The sequence below is a fragment of the Theropithecus gelada genome, chromosome 4 (assembly GCF_003255815.1).
Source record: "Theropithecus gelada isolate Dixy chromosome 4, Tgel_1.0, whole genome shotgun sequence".
Taxonomy (NCBI): Eukaryota; Metazoa; Chordata; class Mammalia; order Primates; family Cercopithecidae; genus Theropithecus; species Theropithecus gelada.
This window is the reverse complement of record NC_037671.1, coordinates 82273188-82295592: the sequence shown is the minus strand read 5'-3', so window position 1 is coordinate 82295592 and position 22405 is coordinate 82273188. Positions and strand designations below refer to the sequence as shown.

Here is a 22405-nt window from a genome sequence, read left to right as displayed (position 1 = left end):
GTGGCACATATACACCATGGAATACTATGCAGCCATAAAAAAGGATGAGTTTGCGTCCTTTGTAGGGACATGGATGCAGCTGGAAACCATCATTCTTAGCAAACTATCACAAGAACAGAAAACCAAACACCACATGTTCTCACTCATAGGTGGGAACTGAACAATGAGATCACTTGGACTCAGGAAGGGGAACATCACACACCGGGGCCTATCATGGGGAGGGGGGAGGGGGGAGGGATTGCATTGGGAGTTATACCTGATGTAAATGACGAGTTGATGGGTGCAGCAGACCAACATGGCACAAGTATACATATGTAACAAACCTGCACGTTATGCACATGTACCCTACAACTTAAAGTATAATAATAATAAATAAATTAAAAAAAAATCCAATGTTTTGAAAAGATGGATAATATAGCACAGGTTTTTGTGCCAAAAACTCCAGTAGAAAAAGCAGTGATGCAGCATAGAGATGGAATAATTACAGGAGTGAAGCCTTTGAAAAGGTGAGATGGGATAGGATCCTGAGCAAACAGGATGGCCTTAATAATGGTAGGAAAATTTCTTCTCTTATAACAAGAGGGAAGGCAGAAGTTGTGGGGAAAAAAAAAAAAAGATGCAGATGGGTTAGTGGAATTTATATTAGAATGATGAAGTAGTTTTTACCGTTCTGCATCTACTTCTTTTGAAATTCAAGATTAGATTATCAACAAAGTGTGACAGAGGAACAGGTGTGCAAGAGTGAGGAGAAAGAAGATGTAAAATTGTCCTCTCTGAGAATAGTAAGTTAAATTTGCTAAGACATCATAGTGGGTGGTAAACGTCACAAGAGAAGAGTGCCAGTTGGAAATTTGCAGCCATAAATAGTAAGTAAATCTTATCAACACTTTTTGTGATTTTTCTAAAACAATACTTTTGCCAATCAGTAGCAGTAGGCATCTCTATTACCTAGATAGTATTCTTGAAAAACCACCTTCTGCTCAAGGAAACAGGTTAGAAAAATGACTCATTTTAGGTCTGGGGCAGAAAACTTTCAAAATAGACCTGACATTTGATCATAACAGAGCAAGGAAGCCATCAAAACCTTCTATAGTCATGTCAAAAGGACTCAGGGGACAGCATGAAGAGTCTTCCACTTGCTCAAGATGAAATAATATGAATATCAATAAGGAAAATAACTATAATGGATTGAAACACATCAAATATGTTTAAATCCATGAGTTCAAATTGATCAAAAAACAAAAAAAACAAAAAAAACCCAACAACAAAACCATACACACAACAACAACTAAGTGGAAACTTCTGAAGAAATCTAGTTAACCAGCTTTTTAATTTAAAAACTGATAAAGAAAATCGAGCGTTTTTTCTTTTTCTATATCAGCCATGTCTTTGGATACCCATAGATGTGGTGAAATTTCTTTTTAAAGGGGTGTTCCAGTAAATAAATAATGAATGATATAATTGGAATATCACCATTTTGTAATTCCAGATTAATTCATGAACTTAGACATTTAGCAAAATAAGCTACTAACATCACAAAAAGGAATACCAAATATGGTGTGCCTTCTGATAACATCAAACCATGAAATGTCTTGTCCAAAAAAATTGAACATGAATCTGATTATGCTTCTAGATTCAATTTTCTATTACCAATTTTCCAAGAATACAGAAGAAAGATTAACATGTTAATCTATATGGTAGGGATTTAATTAGCCAAATCCATATTAAGGGAAACTCTACCAAATTAAACAATAGTGCCTACGGAAGGTTTATGATTTGGTGATATAAAACAATACATTAACTATAAAGGAAGTGATACCATAAAAGTGAGGATAGTGGTTACACTTAGAAAGGAAGAGTCTTTGGGAGAAAACATGTGGATAGGTTTTGGGTAGCTGGCAAGATTCTGTTTAAATGAATATTATGTAGAAAGGTGGTTGTCTTATAACAATTCATTAAGCTGTATGTGGTTCTTTATATCTGAGTTATATTTAACGATACTAGAGGAAAACTTTTAAATGAGGATAAGGCATTTACATATTTTAAATTCTATTAATTTAATTTGTGAAGTTACTTGTTAAGCTTTTGTAGGAAATGGGAGGGACAAACAGTGTTAAAGACTTGAGAATAAATAACAGAGTTGCAAACGGCAACTAAGATCACAAATCAAAGAAATCAAGTGAGCTCTACATGAAAGAGCTGCTCAGCATTAGTCGGTCACTTCAGCCATCTCTAACACATGTTCTCATCTTCGTGTTGAACATGGATTAAGTGGAATATACATTGAAAATGCCTGTTTACAGATGCTTCATGTTGCTTTTCAAAGTGCTTTTATGTATATTATATCATGACAGATTCTAAATGAATTTGTGAGTGGAACTGATAATGCTATCTAAATTCTCTGTACATAAAAATAGTGAATGTTTATTAATTTAAAAAATTTTAAAATATCTAAGAAAACAAACTTCCCTTTACTGTAGATGTCAATATATTATTTCAAGTAATTTTTCCCTTACTTATAAGAGTTCCTGCCCCTTATTTAAGGAAATAATGTTCACCAGTTTGATAAAAATTGAGATATATTAAATTGTTGTTTGAGAAAATGTTTAAGATATTCATGATAGTTTGACAGGCCTGAAGTAAATGTAAACTACTCCTTTTTTTTTTTTTTTTTTTTTTTCCTGCCAGAGGTCTCTTTATTAGTATCCACGATCGAGGGCATATTGCTTCGGTTCTTAATGCATGGCCAGAAGATGTCATCAAGGTAAGTTATCATGTTTTTCCATTATGGCAAATTTTTTCTTTTTTCTGTCCCATAAAACGGTTTAAAACATACTGACAATTCTCATGATAATAGGTAGCATTCATTAGCTTTTCTAGTGAATATCACCTAATTTATATCCTTTTGATTTTTACATAGTGGGTTAATTATATTCTGATGCCATTTAGATACTAAGTTTTCCTATTATTTCTATCTAATTTCTTAGTACCTCCATTCTAAGTAATGATAAATGTTGAATATGTGAGAGCATCTGAATTTCTTTAAGCAAACCCTTAAATTCTATCTGTTGTGTTTAATTATCCACTAGGAGGAATCCAAGTAGGCAAGAAAAAAAGTCTGTTAATTCATTTCTTTTATTATTATGACCTTAAGTAGCTCATTTGACTTCCCTCTGTAAGTGAGCTAATGAAAATAAAAGTAATAATAGTACCTGACATTTGGTAGCATTCCGAATGAGACTTTTTACATGGATTAGCTCTTATAATAATAATAATTGATTGAGGAAAGAAAGGCGCAGATGGGTTACAAAGTAGCCTAAGATAGTGGTGGGAACTCCATACAGGCCCCAGAGCTGGCCTCTGAGTCCCTGTTCTTAGACACAGGGCTATGCCATCTTCCTTGTCTAAGGGAGTTGAGAAGTGTTTGTTCTCCCTTTGGTTCCCTCTTTCCTTTCTGTTGAGTGCCTAGCAACTTTGTGGTATCTTTTAGTACCAGGATGGAATAAATCAATGCCTTTTGGTGGTACAAAGGCACTTCAGGTATAACTTCTGAATGTAAGTCCACTAATGATCTTTTTAAAATTATTTTAATTTTTTTTGAGACAAAGTCCCACTGTGTTGCTCAGTCTGGTCTTGAACTTCTGACCTCAAGCAGTCCTCCTGCCTGAGCTTCCCAAAGTATTGAAACTATAGGTGTGAGCTACCATGCCTGGGTGATCTTTCCTATTTGAGATATTGTGGCTATAATGGATTAATTTGGTTCTGTAGGCCTCATGCTAGGAAAACTTGTAAATTAAAGTGGTTTTTGTTATTTCCAACGTCCTCAATTTTCTTTCTTTCTTTCTTTTTTTTTTTTTTTTTTTTTGCTTTCTCCACCTAAGTTGCTTCCTCAGCTTTTCTGCTATCAACAAGACCATGTTATCCAGATTCTGGTCTTAGAAACTACCCTAAGAAACATCTTAATTCTATAAAGCATAAATGTCTGGTCACCTAAGGATGTTTACTTTTAATCAGGATCTAAAGGAGATTTAAAGAATTAACAAGTTGGCTAGAAGTGGTGGCTCAGGCCTGTGATCCCAACACTTTGGGAGGCTGAGGTGGGTGGGAAGATTGCTTGAGCTCAGGAGTTTGAGACTAGCCTGGGCAACATAGTGAGACTCCATTTCTAGAAAAAATTTAAATATTAGCTGGAATGGTGGTGCATGCCTGTAGTCTCAGTTACTTGGGAGGCTGAGGTAGGAGGATCACTTGAACCCAGGAGTTCGATTCTGCAATGGGCTATGATCACACCACTACACTCTAGCCTGGGCAACAGATTGAGACCCTGTCTCAGAAAAAAAAAACAAAAAACAAAAAAGAATTAACAAGTCAATATAGGAAATAATTCTGCAGTAGAGAGTTCTAGTCAATATCCCTGTAATCGTAACAGCTAGGCAGAAAGCTATCACACCATGTTTCTTGTTTTTCCAACTAGCTGATCTCTACATCTTTAACTTTATTCATAGGCTACTTTTATCCTTTGGACTCTTAATATTGGGCCCTTACTGATGTTCTTATCCCTAACTATGCCCTCTTTTATTTAAAAGTCTTAGTGTAGTGCCTGGCACATAGTAGGTACTTAGTAAATGGCAGCTATTGACTGTAAAAGAATGCTGAAGATAGATAAGTACATCTTATATGGTCTCTCACTATATACTTGAAAGTACCCATGAAATAAAGTCAATTATTAGGCAAAATATAATCAAACCATGTGGTATTATAAGTGCCTTATTTATTCATTCTGAGGATATTATTATTTAGAGAAGGCTGGAATAGTTAAAAAAACTTTTATAGCAAAGTCGGAACTTAAATCCAACCTTTGATAGTTAGAAAGGGAAAAACATACTATTCTAAGAAGGGAACAGATGAATGTAGGTATCAAGTTCAGTAAGAGAATGGGGTGTTTTTAGACAATAAGAAAATTCACTGGCCTGACTAAAGCTGAATTAATATTGGAATATAGTGGAATTAAGATTGTTTAAGGGGTAATCAAATTATAAAAGGTTTTGAAATTCAGAAAAAGATTTAGATTTGAACAAATAGAATGTCATATTTAACAAAGAAATCACTTTGTATTAGTAATATTTGAACAAGGTTCACTGGAAACATTTTGGAGTAGTTTCAGGAAAGCAGGAAAAGATGCAAAGCTTCTGCATTTAGGTAGGCTATAAGAGGATGGGCCTTGGGAAATTAAATGAAGGGATGAAGATAGGACACATGGAGAGTATCTTTGTGTGTTCAGCAGAAATCTGCATATTTCATACAGAAGTTTCTATTCAGGTAATGCCTAGATAATAATTTGTATAGTGTGGTGAAGATTTAATTTCTGAGAAATGGACATCACTGATAGAATTGTAGTTGTCTTACTGACATTAATCCTGCAGTTGTGACTTAATGATTGTATAGAAAACATCCAACTGCTTCATTTTTCTGAAGCAGGAGATAAAGTAGGTTAAAAAAAAAAAAAAAGCAAGAGAATATTAATTTAGTGATAAACTACTTAAGTGACAAAACTTTTTTTCTTTGAGAGAATTGTTTTACTGTTAAAATCTACTCTTTTATATGGAAGTATTTATGAATTAATGCCATAAATGTACATTTGTAATAAAGCATAAATATCAAATGTCTCAAAACATATTTTAAAAACTTCTCAAACTACTACACATATAAATGTTCATGTATATGTATATAATTAAATAATATAAATAACTCTGAGAGAAGAACTTAGGGAATAAAAGTTATGAAGAAATAAGAAATAATGAACCTTTTTTTTTTTTTTTTTTTTGAGACAGTTTCACTCTTTTTGCCTAGGCTGGAATGCAATGGTGCAATCTCTGCTCACTGCAACCTCTGCCTTGCAGGTTCAAGCAATTCTCCTGCCTCAGCCTCCCGAGTAGCTGGGAGGCTACTCACCACCACACCCGGCTAATTTTTGTATTTTTAGTAGAAACGGGGTTTCACCATGTTGGTCAGGCTGGTCTCGAACTCCTGACCTCAGGTGATCCGCCTGCCTCAGCCTCCCAAAGTGTGCTGGGGTTACAAGCGTGAGCTACTGCAAGTGGACTGCTTTTTTTTTTTTTTTTTTTTTCATGTTCAAGACATATATTTAGTTTAACATAGATGAGCTATCAAAAATAAGTGAAAAGGTATGCCACTTGAAATTCCTTTTTCAGAATTTTGAAACCAAATAACACCTCTCTGTGTTTAAACACTTTCGATGAAATTTGGAAAGCATTTTATAAATTATTATTCAGGTCATAACTAAGCTAAGCTAAATGACTAAGCTAACTAAGCTAAATGACAATATTACTTTTCTTATAAAACATATCATTAAAAATATTTGTAAGTATAGGCAGGCCAAATGGACTTTACCTATGTAAAGATCACATTCATAAAAGTTATATATTATCAATGATATGTAAAAGTACCTCTATTTGTGGTAATGCAATAAATAAAACTGTCTGTTAAATACACTTTAGAAGTATTAGGACTTTGAAAATTTGGCCTTAATTTAATTTAAAAAACAAAGTTATAGTTCTCTGCAGTATTTATCTTTTTTACCTTAAATCAGGGCTAAGTTAACCCAGTAGTATCGGATTGCTTCCTCCAAAAGAGCATCACATATTGATCCATTGCTATTTGACATGAAAAATCTTCCAAAGACAAATGTATAGAATATGCAAAAATGATTTTCACCTACCTCCCAAATGTATTTGCTTTTAAGATAGTTTTGCAAGAGCTGAATAATATAGGTGAACAGGAAATTAAATAAAATATCTTAGAAATATATTTTAAAATATATTCTGCAATGTGGTATGGTGAAAAGAGCACTGTACTAGGAATTAACATATGTGGGTTTCTGGTTCTTTGATATTAACCAAGTAAATCACCTTAGCGAAATTATTTCAGTTCTCTGATTTTTCAGTTTCCTAATTTATAAAATAAGAGGAATAGATGGAATATACTTTAGATTTCTCTTTACTTCTAAAATGCTATGATGTTAGCTCTGATGAAATAATAGTAATAATAGCTATAAATTTTTAAGAATTTGTAATGTACCAGGTACTGTGGTAAGTTCTTTATATATCATGATTTCATTTTATGTAATCATAGTTTTATTCAATTTACTAATATTTGTTGATTGTTTACTGTGTGCCAAATGCTGTACTAGGTGCTGATGTACAGTGGTAAGCAAAAAGACCCAGTTCCCAATTTTATACAGCTACTCAGAAAAGTACATTTATTACTCCCAATTTACCAATAAGAAACAGAAGCTTAAAATTCACCCAAGGCCAAATAACTGACATTTTCCCACATTTCTCTGAATATGATGAGTGTAGCAGTTTGTAGACTAATAAATTGTGTTTCATAAGATTGGTTTTGTTTAAATTCATATAATTGACATGAATCAGAAAGATATTCAATAATGATATCAGATTGGTTTTGTTTAAATTCATATAATTGACATGATCACAAAGATGTTCAATAATGATATCAAATTACATCGAATTAAAATCTCCACATGATTAAAGTATATGCTTCATAAATATTCAAGTTAATTAGAAATAAACTAAGCAGGCTGGGCGCGGTGGTGACACATGCCTATAATCCCAGCACTTTGGGAGACTGGGACGGGTGGATCACGAGGTCAGGAGTTTGAGACCAGCCTGGCCAACACAGTGAAACCCTGTCTCTACTACAAATACAAAAATTAGCTGGGCATGGTGGTGAGCGCCTGTAATGCCAGCTACTCGGGAGGCTGAGACAGGAGAATTGCCTGAACCTAGGCGGCAGAGGTTGCAGTGAGCTGAGATCGCGCCACTCCTCTCCAGCCTGGGCTACAGAGCAAGACTCTGTCTCGGAAAAAAGAAAAAGAAAAAGAAAAAGAAAGAAGGAGGGAGGGAGGGAGGAAGCAGACAAAATTCATTAAATCTAGTGGAAAATGTTCAGGTAAGAGAAGTAACAGACTGTACTGGACATGTTTCAAAGATATCAAGTGATTATAGGAGTTAAGGAGAATGGGTCAGATTGTTGTAAAAATAGGAGGATAGTGCCAGGATGCATAAACTAAAGATCAGAGCATTTAGGGCAGAGGTGTAACCTCCTCAATCTCTTCAGTAACTATGCAGTAATTTACTAAGGACACTCTTGCTCAAAACCACCTTCTTTTGGTTCCTGGTGTGAGCTCTTATTTCCTTATGCTTTACCTACTTGCTCCTCTTGATTGAAAACTTAAGTTATTTGGTATGTTTGAATCTTTATGTGCACGCATGCCCTTCTTTTTTCAGTAACCTAATTAAGCATATTTATAAATCAAGTTCATTTCTTCACCTTATTCTTCCACAATTACAATTTATAAAATCTTTTTCATATATATTCAATTTATGTTTTTTTAACAGCTTAATATTTCACTAGTAGTTACTTCAGAAGTAGAGTCAGAAATTGTGTCTCAGGATTTGTGAAAACCTGTTAATAGGTAATTTTTCTTTTTCTTCTAGGCCATTGTGGTGACTGATGGAGAGCGTATTCTTGGCTTGGGAGACCTTGGCTGTAATGGCATGGGCATCCCTGTGGGTAAATTGGCTCTATATACAGCTTGTGGAGGGATGAATCCTCAAAAATGTCTGCCTGTCATTCTGGATGTGGGAACCGAAAATGAGGTAATTTATTTACGTCTATAAGGCAGCTATGTACCTTTAAAAATGGCATAAATCCTTGCATTTTGAACTTATTCCAGGAACTTCATAAAACTCATTCTTTTTTGTCTGGTTCTCTCTCTCTCTCTCCAAATCTCCCTTTAGTATTATTAAAAAAAATTACTTCTCCTGTTCTCCTTTTCCCATCTTTATAATGTGATTAATCTTTTATCTGCTTCCCTAGTGCCTTATGTTGCTTTGATATGTATTTTCACCGTTATTCTATAGAGTATATGTTTTACTTTAAGACAATAGTTTTAAAAATTATTTTTTTATTATATAGGAACTAATCCCATGGAATTTATTAAATTAATCAGTCTGAAGTATTCTTGTTTTAAAAACTATATTGAACCTAAAGTAGATCATTTGGAGTTTAACTTTTCTCATTCATGACTTTATATTTTAGAATCTTAAAGTCATATGTTAAGTACTACTTTTTTGCTCATCCTTTACTGCTAATATTTAGGATTAGTTAGCTAACTAGATACTAGAAGTTAAATGTAGAATTCTCTGAAATAGAAATGAAAGATAATAGTCAGTTAAGGATGAACATTTAAAAAGTTATTTACAAATTTCAGACCTAGGTCCCAAGCAGATATATCATCAAATAAGACCATAACACAAATACGTACATGCATTATGTTTATTTTCTTTGTCTCCTTCTAAAACAATTGAAGTTAAAACTTTTGATCTGTAAGTAATGTGAAATATATTTTTGCATGAACAAAAATATATTTACAATAGTGACTTAAACAGTTATGTTTTTTAACATACACATAAAAAGTTATAATATTTAACTTGATCTGTGCATGAATGCTCACTTAACCTTTATCAAAGGATACATTTTGATAAAAATACATTGCTTATCTGGCATTTTCTTTTCTGATACCAATAGGAATGGCTTAGAAATTATCAAAGCTGGCTTCTTGACCTCTTTAAACAATTGTCCTAAAATTGTGTGTATACATTGAACATTAACATTTCGTCTTTAAGCCAGGAGAGTTGGTGTGTACCTACAGTCCTAGCTACTCAGGAGGCTGGAAGGGTAGGAGGATTGCTTGAACTCAGGAGGTTCAGGATGCAGTGAGCCATGATCATGCAATTGGACTACAGCCTGGGCTACAGAGTGAGAGCCTGCTCTAAAAAATTTAAATTAAAATAAAATAAATATATTTCTACTTTATTTTAAAAATATATTTTAAAAATTGTTCTGTGATAAGTTGCATTGACATAAAATAGTTAATTTCTTATTTTTGATTTTTTTTTGTTTGTTTTTTGTTTTTTAAGAAGGAGTCTCACTCTGTCACCCAGGCTGGAGTGCAGTGGCGTGATCTCCACTTACTGCAACCTCTGCCTCCCAGGTTCAAGCGATTCTCCTGCCTCAGCCTCCCAAGTAGCTGGGACTACACGCACGTGCCACCATTCTTGGCTATTTTTTTCTATTTTTAGTAGAGAGGGGGTTTCACCGTGTTAGCCAGGATGGTCTCGATCTCCCGACCTCCTGATCCATCCACCTCACCCTCCTAAAGTGCTGGGATTACAGGCGTGAGCCACTGCACCCGACCTATTTGTTTTTATTTTCTTTAAGACAGGATCTCACTGCCGTTGCCTAGGCTAGAGTGCACTATCATGATCATGGTTCACTGCAGCATCAATCTCCCATGCTCAGGTGATTCTGCCACCTCAGCCTCCCAAGTAGCTAGGACTACAGGTACATGCCACCACAACTGGGTAATTTTTTGTTTACATTGAAATCAAATTTTAAAAATCACAAAAATAGGTAATACATCTTAAAAATTCTGTGGAGAAATGAGGAGGAATATATAATGACAAAACAGACGTGCAAAAATGTTAGAATTTGGCTTTCTTTTTTTTTTTTTTTTGTAAGAGATAGGATGTTGCACTGCCACCCAGGCTGTAATGCAGTGGCAATATCATAGCTCATTGCAGCCTTAAACTCCTGAGCCCAAGTGGTCCTCCTGCCTCAGCCTTTCAAGTAGCTTAGATTTCAGGTGTGCACCACTACACCCAGCTAATTTTTTTAACTGTTTTTGTTTTGTTTTGTTTTGTTTTTTTGTTTTTTAAGACGGGTTCTTGCTATGTAAGTTGCCCAGACTGGTTTTGAACTCCTGGTCTCAAATAATCCTCCTACTTCACTGGGATAACAGTGAAGTTTTAAACAGTTTTAACCCTGTGCCATTTATTGAGTTTGTTTGTATAATGTGGACATTATAAAAGGCTGTGCACTAGTGAAACTGTAACACTAGGACTCTTGCATTGATTGTATTATATGAAAGAATTAATTTCATGAGCGAGATTGTTTTATATTAAAGAATTGATTTCATGAAAGTAGGTCTTAAAATTGCCAAATTGATGGTTGTCTTCAATTTTCTACATTATCTCTGTTTAGTGTATGTTTCTTTCCTCTTTTGGTATTCATTGCTTTTATGTTATTACATTTCTATCCAGTATCTTACTTCCTCAGCCTGAAGAACCCATCCACCTATCCTTCACGAAATTTCTTAGTTTACCCAACTGTAGATCTAGCTTTTTCTCTCTCTCTTTTTTTTTTTAAATTAAGACATGTCTGGTTCATACTACATTTCAGAATTTTTAAGCTGATAATTAGAAAATAATCTGATTATCTAAATGAATCTACTGTTAAAATGCTGTGTATTATTTCTAGAGATTTTGCTTACTGCCATTGGACTTTCAGGAATATTGAGGGAAGAAAATTAAGTGAATGGTGAAACTTTAACTCTTTGACAGGTCACCGGAGAATACCTTTGTCACTTTGAGAGTGACAGAGGTCTTTGAGAGACCTTTCTGAAACTCCTCAAATTGCATTTGGTATTATACCAATATTGAGTACCTACTCATTATGTTAAGTGAAATAAACCAGGCACAGAAAGACAAATATCCCATGTTCTCACACCCGAGCTAAAAAAGTTGATCTCATGGAGGTAAAGAGAAGAACGATAGGTGCCAAAGACTGGGAAGGGTGTGTATATGTCAGGGTAGGGAGTGGGAGGATGAAGAGAGGTTGTTAATGGGTACAAATATGTCAATTGAAGAAATAAGTTCTAATGTTTGATAGTAGAGTAGGGTGACTACATTTACCAACACTGTATTGTATATTTCAAAATAGCTAGAAGAGAGGACTTGAAATGCTATCAACACATTGAAATGATACTCAAGGTGGCTGGGCGCGGTGGCTCATACCTGTAATCCCAGAACTTTGGCAGGCCAAGGCGGGCGGATCACCTGAGGTTGGGAGTTTGAGACCAGCCTGAGCAATATAGAGAAAACCTGTCTCTACTAAAAATACAAAATTAGCTGGGCATGGTGGTACATGCCTGTAATCCCACCAACTTGGGAGGCTGAGGCAGTAGAACTGCTTGAACCCGATGGCAGAGGTTGCAGTGAGCTGAGATCATGCCATTGTACTCCAGCCTGGGCAACAAGAGCAAAACTCTGTCTCAAAAAAAGAAAAGAAAAGAAAAGAAATAATACTCAAGATGATGGACTCCCTGAATACCCTGACTTGATCATTACACATTCCATGCATGTAACAAAGTATCACATGTACTCCATAAAAATATACAAATTTATCTATCAATAAACAATTTTTTAAAAAGTATTGAATATCTGCTATCCATCAAAGCCTAAGCAAAACCTAGATAATATTGGCGTAAAAAATGTAAGATTTTGCCAGCAGGATGCTCTGAATCTAGAAGAGGAGATACACATGTAACTAGTTTCAGTATGTATTAATTGCTTTCTTTGGTAAAGGCATTTGAAGGCGTTTAGCAAACCAATTCTCTGACAATTATTATATACTCTTGTTATCGGTGAACAAAGAATTGGACAAAACATACAAAGCAAGGAAAGAATGAAGCAAGAAAAGCAGAGATTTATTGAAAATGAAAGCATACTCCACAGAGTGGGAATGGGCCTGAGCAGCCACTCAAGGACCTGGATACAGAATCTTCTCAGGTCCGAATACCCCCTAGAGGTTTCCCATTGGCCAATTGGTGTTCACCCCATTTAAATGAAGTGGTGGCCTGCAATCAGTCTGATTGGTTGCTTTCTGCAACCAATCAGAGACTGAAGTGAAGTTACAAAGGTCACATTCCTAGCAAACATCTGATTGGTTGTGGAAAGTAACCAATGGGAGGATAAAGTAAAGTTACAAAACTGCGTTTCTATGCAAATGAAGGCTTGGCCCACAGTCAGTCTGATTGGTTGTGGACAGCAACCGATCAGAGGCTGAAGTGAAGTTACAAAGTTACGCTCCTGTGCAAACGTCTGATTAATTGCAAAAACCAACCAATCAGAGGTACTTTGAATTTCTCATCTGTCAGCAGAAAAGGTAGGGGTTTGCAAAGGGAGTAGCCTCTGGTCATTTTGTTACTTAGGCATAGAAAGTTAGGGTTTTCCTTTCAATTTAGTTCTAGGAAGTCAGTGCAAAACGGCCTTAGGTTCCCTGCCTCCAGACCCTATTCTCCAGCCTCATTCTTATTCTTAAACTCTGTATTACTGTTATTTTGTTGCATCTTGTCCTTTTAAATAAATCATATTTTGGGAATCTAATTGTTAAAATGTATACTAGCAAATGATCAACTAGACTTCTTATTCTAAAAGGAGAGTAAATTATTTGTTCCCTTTATAAAATATAGTTTAGCTCTACCCAGAGTTAGTTAAACTACAAAATTTACAGGTATACATACTCTTCAAGACTGCCCTCATTTCTGCCATCAACTGCAAGTTCAAGAGCTTCCCACAACCAACTTCAGGCTTGATAATTTGCTAAGACTCAAAAAACTCACTGAAAGCTATTGTACTCACAGTTACAGTGTATTATGGGTGAAAGATAACACATTAAAATCACACAAAAGAAGAGATGTATAGGGAAGAGTCTAGAAGAGTCCCAAATGGGAAGCGTCCACTTTCCTGTAAAATCAGGACATGTTACCCTCCCAGTACAGATATGAAATATCAACATGTGTCCCACTGTTCAGAGTTTTATTGGGGCTCCATTACCTAGTCATGATTGATTGATTGATTGTCCAGGTGGTTGAACTCAGCCTCCAGGTTGGCCTATACTATATGACGCAAAGGCCCTACCCCAGATCACATGGTTAGTCTTTCTGCAATGGCCAGTCTTCACCCGGTGACTCTCAGTTATGGTCGCTAAGCTACTAGATAAAAGGATTAGGCCCTATTTAAACTGGTTGAATGCTTGTAAACTGTCACGAGTCCATCCACAGAATAAATAAAAGTATAAGAGATAAACAGACAAAAAGGAAAACAGATGTAAATTTTATTGTTAAGCAGAATTAAGTTTTAAGCTCAGATAAGATTAAGGATTTGATCATCAAGCTTTTAAGGAAATATAGTTCCTATGCTATATAAACTGTCCCAGAGCGTATTACAATTGACAGCTTAACATTTCAGTTTTTAAAAAGAGCATAACCTTGATATCCAAACCTGGTAAAAAAAATTAGCACATAATAAGAAATTGCTAAGCAGTCTCATATTTACCACTGCTCCCAGTTTCACCACTTACTAGTGGTGTTTCTGTGTTTGGCTCATGTAAAATGAGTAATTACCTCATAGAGCTGTCATGGTTTAATACATTTAGAATGCTTAAAATTGTGACTGGCATTTTGTGAGCACTTAGTAAATGTTACCTCACATTAATATAGATGTAGAAGCAAAAGTTCTTTATAAAATATTGGCAAGTAAGATCTTGCAGAATATTTTAATGTTGAAATAATGTTTGAAATCTATTCAAACCATTAGCTACATCATAATTAATGGTGATATATTAGAGGCATTATTTTAAAAGACAGGACACCTGTTATCACGGCTGTTCTCTTTTTTATCATTCAGAAAATTCTAGCCTGTGTAATAAGACAGTAAAACAAAGGGGATATAACTGACAGGAAAAGACAAAATTATCATTATTTATAGGGAGTATGTTTATTACTGAAACCCAAGAAAACCAACTAAAAAATATTGTGGTCAAATTATAGCACTCAGTAAAGTGGCTGCTTTAAAACAAATATTGAAAACTTAATAGCTTTTCTATGTACTTGTAATAACCAGTTAAAAATTAACTCATTCACAATAGCAACAATATTCTATTCTGCTATTCTGCTAATGTTATATAGTATTTGACATTTTTAAGCAAAGAAATAGTTACATATTATTTGGTTAATCAGAAGAATTAATTTTGGGGCAAGTATTTTTTTTTCCAAAAACTGATCAAGGTATGCTGCATTTATTAAGCAAAATATGTTTTCATCTTTGACTCAATTTGCCCTTAATTTTATTGACTTTTGAGCTACACATATCAACTGTATTCCATTAGCAATACAGTACTTTTCAGGGTAAAAATAGAAGCTGTGTAAGATTCTGGATTAACTTTTCTGTTGCTTAAAATAGATAGAAATACTCCAACACATAACTTTCTGTTTGAGCTCTTGGAGTGAAGATATGTTAGAAAATTGTAGCCTGTAAAACATCCTAATCTAAATTTTTATTGTCTTTAACTCATAATGTGTGGTGAAGAATAGAAAAATATTTGGAATCAACTGAGTTGCCACTCATAATGTTCTCATTTTATTCATTCTGACATTTTGTTTTTTGTATTTATTCTTTCACTGCTGCTTTACTGAGAAGACAGAAGGAAAACTTAATTATGACTGAGTCTATGAGTTCGTTTAAAATGTAATGGTGTTTTTATGTAGTGACAGTTTCACATGTGGAAAACTGATTTTAGTCAAAATGTTCCTGTAGTAATACTTTTTAATCTTAATTGCTTTTTTGAATCTCTGCATAGTTTTACACTTCATAATAAAAATATAGAAACTACTTGATAATAACACTTAGTTTCTTATCCAGAATAACCTAGCAAATTTTAATAAAAGTAAATCCCCTTTTAATACAAATTATAACTGTTTTCCTCTTTTATCATACCTACGTGTACTGGATAGTAATGAAAATAGAAACGGAATTAGCTGCCAGTTAATAAGACACTCTTCACTTGCCATAAAGATACACTTGCCTGACTGCTTTTAAGCTTCTGCAGCTTTCAACTAAAGGAAATTTGAGGAACTAAGACACCAAAACAGAAGTACACAGAAGTACTTGGCTAAAAAATATTGTTATTCTTTTATTTTTATTTTTTATTTTAATAGCTTTAAGGGTACAAGTGGTTTTTGGTTACACGGATGAATTATATAGTGGTGAACTCTGAGCTTTTAGTGTACCCGTCACCTGAAAAACATTGTACCCAATAGATAATTTTTTATTCTTTACCCACCTCCTACCCTCCTCCCATCTGAGTCTCCAGTGTCCATTATACTGCTTTGTATGCTCCTATGTACCCATAGCTAAGCTTCCATTTATAAGTGAGAATATGCGGTATTTGCTTTTCCATTGCTGAGTTATTTCATTTAGGTTAATAGCCTCCAGTTTCATCCAAGTTGCTGCAAAGGACATTGTTTTATCCTTTCTTACGGCTGAGTGGTATACTATGATATATATGTGAAAACTTTCTTTATCCACTCATTGGTTGATGGGCACTTGAGGTTGATTTCATATCTTCACAATTGTAGATTGTGCTGTGATAAACACACGTGTGCAGGTGTCTTTTTGATATAATGGCTTCTTTTCCTTTGGGTAGATACCTGGTAGTGGAATTGCTGGATTGAATAATAGATCTACTTTTTGTTCTTTGAGAAATATCCATATTGTTTTCCATAGACGATGTTCTAATTTACATTCCCAATAACAATGTATAAGTTTTCCCTTTTCACCACATGGTGCCAACATCTATTGTTTTTTTGACTTTAAAATAATGGCCATTTTGATTTTGTTAAGGTCGAAAATACTCTTATTCTTTAAGTTAATAATACTAAGTATTAAATTAGGTAGGGTGTTTGTGTTTATATTTTCATCTCATCTTTCATCTATTTATTTCACAGTCCACATTTTCTTTAATTGTGAAGCAGTTACTATATAAAATTTACTTGTTACCTGAGGTAAATTTTCTTTAGAGCATATCATGTTTGATTCCTTCTCTCTTTTTTTTTTTTTTGCTGTTGCCAAATATTTCCATAGAAATTATGTTGATTATATGTCTATTTTTTCTTGTATATGACTAATATTGAGGCTTGCTATTTGACTAAAAATAATTTGAGTAGAAGTTCTTTGTGTTCCCTTCATGCTTCTTTGGACATTATTGTGTCTTAAAGAACCTTTTCATGTGTTATATGGTATATTCGTTTTTTAGGGTTATTGTAACATAGTGCCATAGACTAGGTGGCTTAACTGACAGAAATTTATTTTCTCACAGTTCTGGGGGCTGGAAGTCCAAGATCAAGGTGTTTGTAGGATTGGTTTCTTCTGTGGTTTGTGTCCTTGACTTACAGATGTCCATCTTCCTCTGGTGTCTTAATATAGTTTTTCTTCCGTGTATGTCTGTATCCTAATTTTCTCTATTTTTTTTTTTAATTTGAGATGGAGTCTCATCTGTTGCCCAGGCTGGAGTGCAGTGGCATGATCTTGGCTCACTGCAACCTCCTCCTCCCAGGTTCAAGTAATTCTCTGCCTCAGCCTCCCAAGTAGCTGGGATTACAGGCACCCGCCACCACGCCCGACTAATTTTTGTATTTTTAGTAGAGATGGGGTTTCACCATCTTGGCCAGGCTGATCTTAAACTCTGAACCTCATGATCCACTTGCCTCGACCTCGCAAAGTGCTGTGCTGGGATTACAGACGTGAGCCTCCGCACCTGGCCAATTTTCTCTTCTTAAAAGGACCAGTCATATTGGATTAGGACCCACTCTAATGACCTCATTTAACTTAATTACCTCTTTAAACACTCTGTCTCCAAATACATCACATTCTGAGGTACTGGGGTTAGGGATTCAACATATGAATTTGGGGGCAACACTATTCAACCCATAGCACATGGTCAGTCCTCAAGAGGTCATGGGCAGAACGAGTAGGAGAATGTCATTTCTGCATAGTTATTCTTTCCTTATTAAACCATTGCTCCAGGTCTCAGCTTTTCTGTGTCTAGTTTTATGGTTAGTCTGGCCTCTGATTGATGTGTACAGTGTACCCTAATATAGAATCCTTATTGGAGGTTGAACTGGCAAAGTTGAAGAGAGATCTTTCCCATTTAGACAGTTCCCCTGCGTGTTCCAGAAAGTAGTCTTCATCTTTGGCATGAACCGGCTATGTTGGAAAGAAACTGAATGAAGGAAAACCCTTATAGACTTTGTGTATCTTCCAGCCTGTCTACAGAATCTGATGTTGACACTAAAGTGTGGCCTGTGTTTGTTTTCTATTGCAGCTGTAACAAATTGTTACAAACTTAGTGACTTAAAACAACATAAATGCATTTTCCCTATAGATGTGTAGGTCACAAGGCCAACAGTCTCAAAAGGTTAAAGTTACGAAAGGTGTCAGTATGGCCATATTCCATTTCTTGGCCATTTCCGGCTCCTAGATTGCCTGCATTCCTTGGTTCATGGCCCCCTTTATTCATTTTCAAAGCCAGTAATATAGCAGCATTTCTCTGGCCTGCTTCCATCTTACATCTCTTTCTCTGACTTCAGCCAGGAAAAGTTTTCACTTTTAAGGACTCACCCTTAGTCACATCTGTAAAGTCTCTTTTAGCACATAAGATAACATATTCACAGTTCTCAGGGATTAGAGTGTGGGCATTTTTGGGGTAGGGAGGGGAGTCATTATTTTGCTTATCACGTGGTACCAACTATAGTATCATCATCTGTCCTTCAGCCCGCCTTCACTTCTACCCTTTATCCTTTTATATTGCTTGCCACTTCGGACAAGTGGTCCTGTATTGGAATGAATACCAGTTCATTACCATCATTAGTAAAGCCAGGGGAGAGAAGAAAATTCTCAACTCCCAGAATTTTGGTTTGGAGTTTCATTTGCTTGCTCTTTGTGGTCTCATTTTGCCCCATCCTCTCTAAATTAGAAGATCATAATAGGTTTTATCAAGAATTTATTTATCTATTTCCTGAGACACTACACTAGTGCCTTGGGAAAGAGAATGGAGTCTTTCTGTAGTTTGATTTTATACACACTATAACTAGCAGGAACTCCTTGAAATTTTGAGGTAAATTTTAGAAATACTTATTGTATAGAACAAAACAGAAAATTTATTTGAATGAGACAGAAACCTAGTAGGAAGTAGAATGGTTTTATTTTAACTTAGTAATACAAGTTCGAAATAACTTAACAATACCAGTTCCTCACCACTTCAGAATTATCAGGGGCATGTGTTAAGAATGCAGAATTTTGCACCACACTCCAGACATACTGAATCACAACTAAATTTTAATCATTTTTATTTCTAGCACTTTTTAACAGTCATGCCAGCTCATATGCATGCTGACATTTTAGTGGTACTGGTTTTAGACTCACCTGAATGTGATGGTTACTTTGCTTATTCTTGTTGATAACACGAGCCAACAAAATAGCAAAACTTATATATCTTTATAGAATCCGTAACAAAAGAGGAGAAATGGTAACAAAGAAAATAATTTTCTGTAGATTATAAATAAAGTTTAAAAATAAATGCTAAAATGAGGAATAGTTACATTCGTATAGAAGATAAAGCTGTATAATGTTCTTAATATTTAAAGAATACTTTCAGGTCGGTAAGAGAATATTAGACTAGGCTCAGTGACTCACATCTGTAATCCCAACACTTTGGGAGGAGACTAGGCTCAGTGACTCACATTTGTAATCCCAACACTTTGGGAGGCTGAGGTAGGAGAATCACTTGGGCCCAGGATTTGATAGTGATTAGTATTAACTTCAAATAAATGGATGCTTCAGTTATAAACTCTGAAGGGTCCAGAATTGAGATAATGTTAACAGTAAGATAATTAGTATAATTACCAACATATACCCTCCTTATCTCCTTTTTTGAGCTCTCTTATATTTCCATATGTCTTGTTCCTTACTTTTTCCCCAATCTTTTTCCTTTTGTCAGGCTTGTAAATTTTCATAAGTCTTCAGTGGCACCACATGCATTTAATGTAACACCTTGTGCTAAAGAAGTTCCACCCTTTTTTAAGTGCTTGCTTAATACCAAGTGTTTATTCTCTAACAGTGATCTATTGAGTGTTCGCTCCTGACAATAAGAAGTTTTTAATCCAGTAAATTAATATCACTTCTGTACCAGTCTACTTTGTCTGTGGAACCATTATCAAAATGGAATAATGTTGTTAAATTGCTTTTTGTAGATACTAATTTTTTTGTCAGTCAAATCTTTGAGAATGCAGTCATTATTCAAGCCTTAATTATCTTAATTAAAATTATGAAATTAAAAAAACTTAATTTTTGACAGGGACGTTATTATGATTGGAAGAATTTTTTTTTATACTTCGAGTTCTGGGATACATGTGCAGAACATGCAGGTTTGTTACATAGGTATACACGTGCCATGGTGGTTTGTTATACCCATCAACCTGTCATCCACGTTAGGTATTTACTAATGCTATCCCTCCCCTTGCCTTCCACCCCCTGACAGGCCCCGCTGTGTGATGTTCCCCTCCCTGTGTCCATGTGTTCTCATTGTTCAACTCCCACTTATGAGTGAGAACATGCGGTGTTTGGTTTTCTGTTCCTGTGTTAGTTTGCTGAGAATGATGGTTTCCAGCTTCATCCAAGTCCCTGCAAAGGACGTGAACTCATTATTTTTTATGGCTACATAGTACTCCATGGTGTATATGCGCCACATTTTCTTTATCCAGTCTAACATTGATGGGCATTTGGATTGGTTCCAAGTCTTTGCTATTGTGAACAGTGCTTCAATAAACATATGTATGCATGTGTCTTTATCGTAGAATGATTTATAATCCTTTGGGTATATACCCAGTAATGGGATTGCTGGGTCAAATGATTTTTCTGTTTCTAGATCCTTGAGGAGTCACCACACTGTCTTCCACAGTGGTTGAACTAATTTACACTCCCACCAACAGTGTAAAAACATTTCTATTTCTCCATGTCCTCTCCAGCATCTGTTGTTTCCTGACTTTTTAACAATTGCCATTCTTACTGGCATGAGATGATATCTCATTGTGGTTTTGATTGGCATTTCTCTAATGAACAGTTATGATGAGCTTTTTTTATGTTTTTTGGCCACATACGTGCCTTCTTTTGAAAATGTCTGTTCATATCCTTTTTCAACTTTCTGATGGAGTGTTTTGTTTTTTTTTTTTCTTGTAAATTTAAGTTCCTTGTAGATTCTGGATATTATCCCCTTGCCAGATGGACAGATTGCAAAAATTTCTCCCATTCTGTAGGTTGCCTGTTCACTCAGATGCTAGTTTCTTTTGCTGTGCAGAAGCTCTTTAGTTTAATTAGATCCCACTTGTCAATTTTGCTTTTGTTACCATTGCTTTTGGTGTTTTAGTCATGAAATATTTGCCCATGCCTATGGCCTAAATGGTATTCCCAAGGTTTTTTTCTAGGGCTTTTATGGTTTTAGGTCTTATGTTTAAATCTTTAATCCATATTGAGTTAATTTTTGTATAAGTTGTAAGGAAAAGGGTCCAGTTTCAGTTTTCTGCATATGGCTAGCCAGTTTTCCCAACACCATTTATTAAATAGGGAATCCTTTCCCCATTGCTTGTTTTTGTCAGATTTGTCATATAGCTGTAGATGTGTTGTGTTATTTCTGAGGCCTCCGTTCTATTCCATTGGTCTATATATCTGTTTTGGTACCAATACCATGCTGTTTTGGTTACTGAAGCCTTGTAGTATAATTTGAAGTCAGGTAGCTTGATGCCTCCGGCTTTTTGTTTTGTTTTGTTTTGCTTAGGATTGTCTGGGCTATATGGGCTCTTTTTTGGTTCCATATGAAATTTAAAGTAGTTTTTTTCTAATTTGATGAAGGAGGTCAATGGTAGTTTGATGGGAATGACATTGAATCTATAAATTACTTTGGGCACTATGGTGATTTTCACAATATTGATTCTTCCTATCCATGAGCATGGAATGTTCTTCCATTTGTTTATGTCCTCTCTTACTTCCCTAAGCAGTGGTTTGTAGTTCTTGAAGAGGTTCTTCACATCCCTTGTTAGCTGTATTCCTAGGTATTTGATTCTCTTGGTAGCAATTGTGAATGAGAGTTCGCTCATGATTTGACTCTTTATTTGCCTATTATTGGTGTATAGGAAGGCTTGTGATTTTTACATATTGATTTTGTATCCTGAGATTTTGCTGAAGTTGCTTATCAACTTAATGAGTTTTTGTGCTGAGACAATGGATTTTATCATGTCATCTGCAAAGAGAGACAGTTTGACTTCCTCTTTTCCTATTTGAATACCTTTTATTTCTTTCTCTTGCCTGATTGCCCTGGCCAGACCTTCCAATACTGTGTTGAATAGGAGTGGTAAGAGAGGGCATCCTTGTCTTGTGCCAGTTTTGAAAGGGAATGCGTCCAGCTTTTGTCCATTCAGTATGATATTGTCCACCGGTTTGGCATAAATAGCTCTTATTATTTTGAGATATGTTTCATCAATATCTAGTTTATTGAGCATTTTTAGCATGAAGGGGTGTTGAATTTTATCGAAGGCCTTTTCTGCATCTATTGAGGTAATCATGTGGTTTTT

General features: G+C 35.1%; 1 protein-coding gene across 2 annotated transcripts in view; it reads left to right on the top strand.

Annotated features, from left to right (window-relative positions):
- Positions 1-22405, top strand: part of ME1 (malic enzyme 1) — a 240954-nt gene that overhangs the window by 106499 nt on the left and 112050 nt on the right. For both annotated transcript variants that reach the window (XM_025382567.1, XM_025382566.1), the window contains 2 exons: positions 2689-2764; positions 8538-8699. In XM_025382567.1, coding sequence (XP_025238352.1) covers positions 2689-2764; positions 8538-8699 — 238 coding nt within the window. The remainder of the gene's footprint in view (positions 1-2688; positions 2765-8537; positions 8700-22405) is intronic.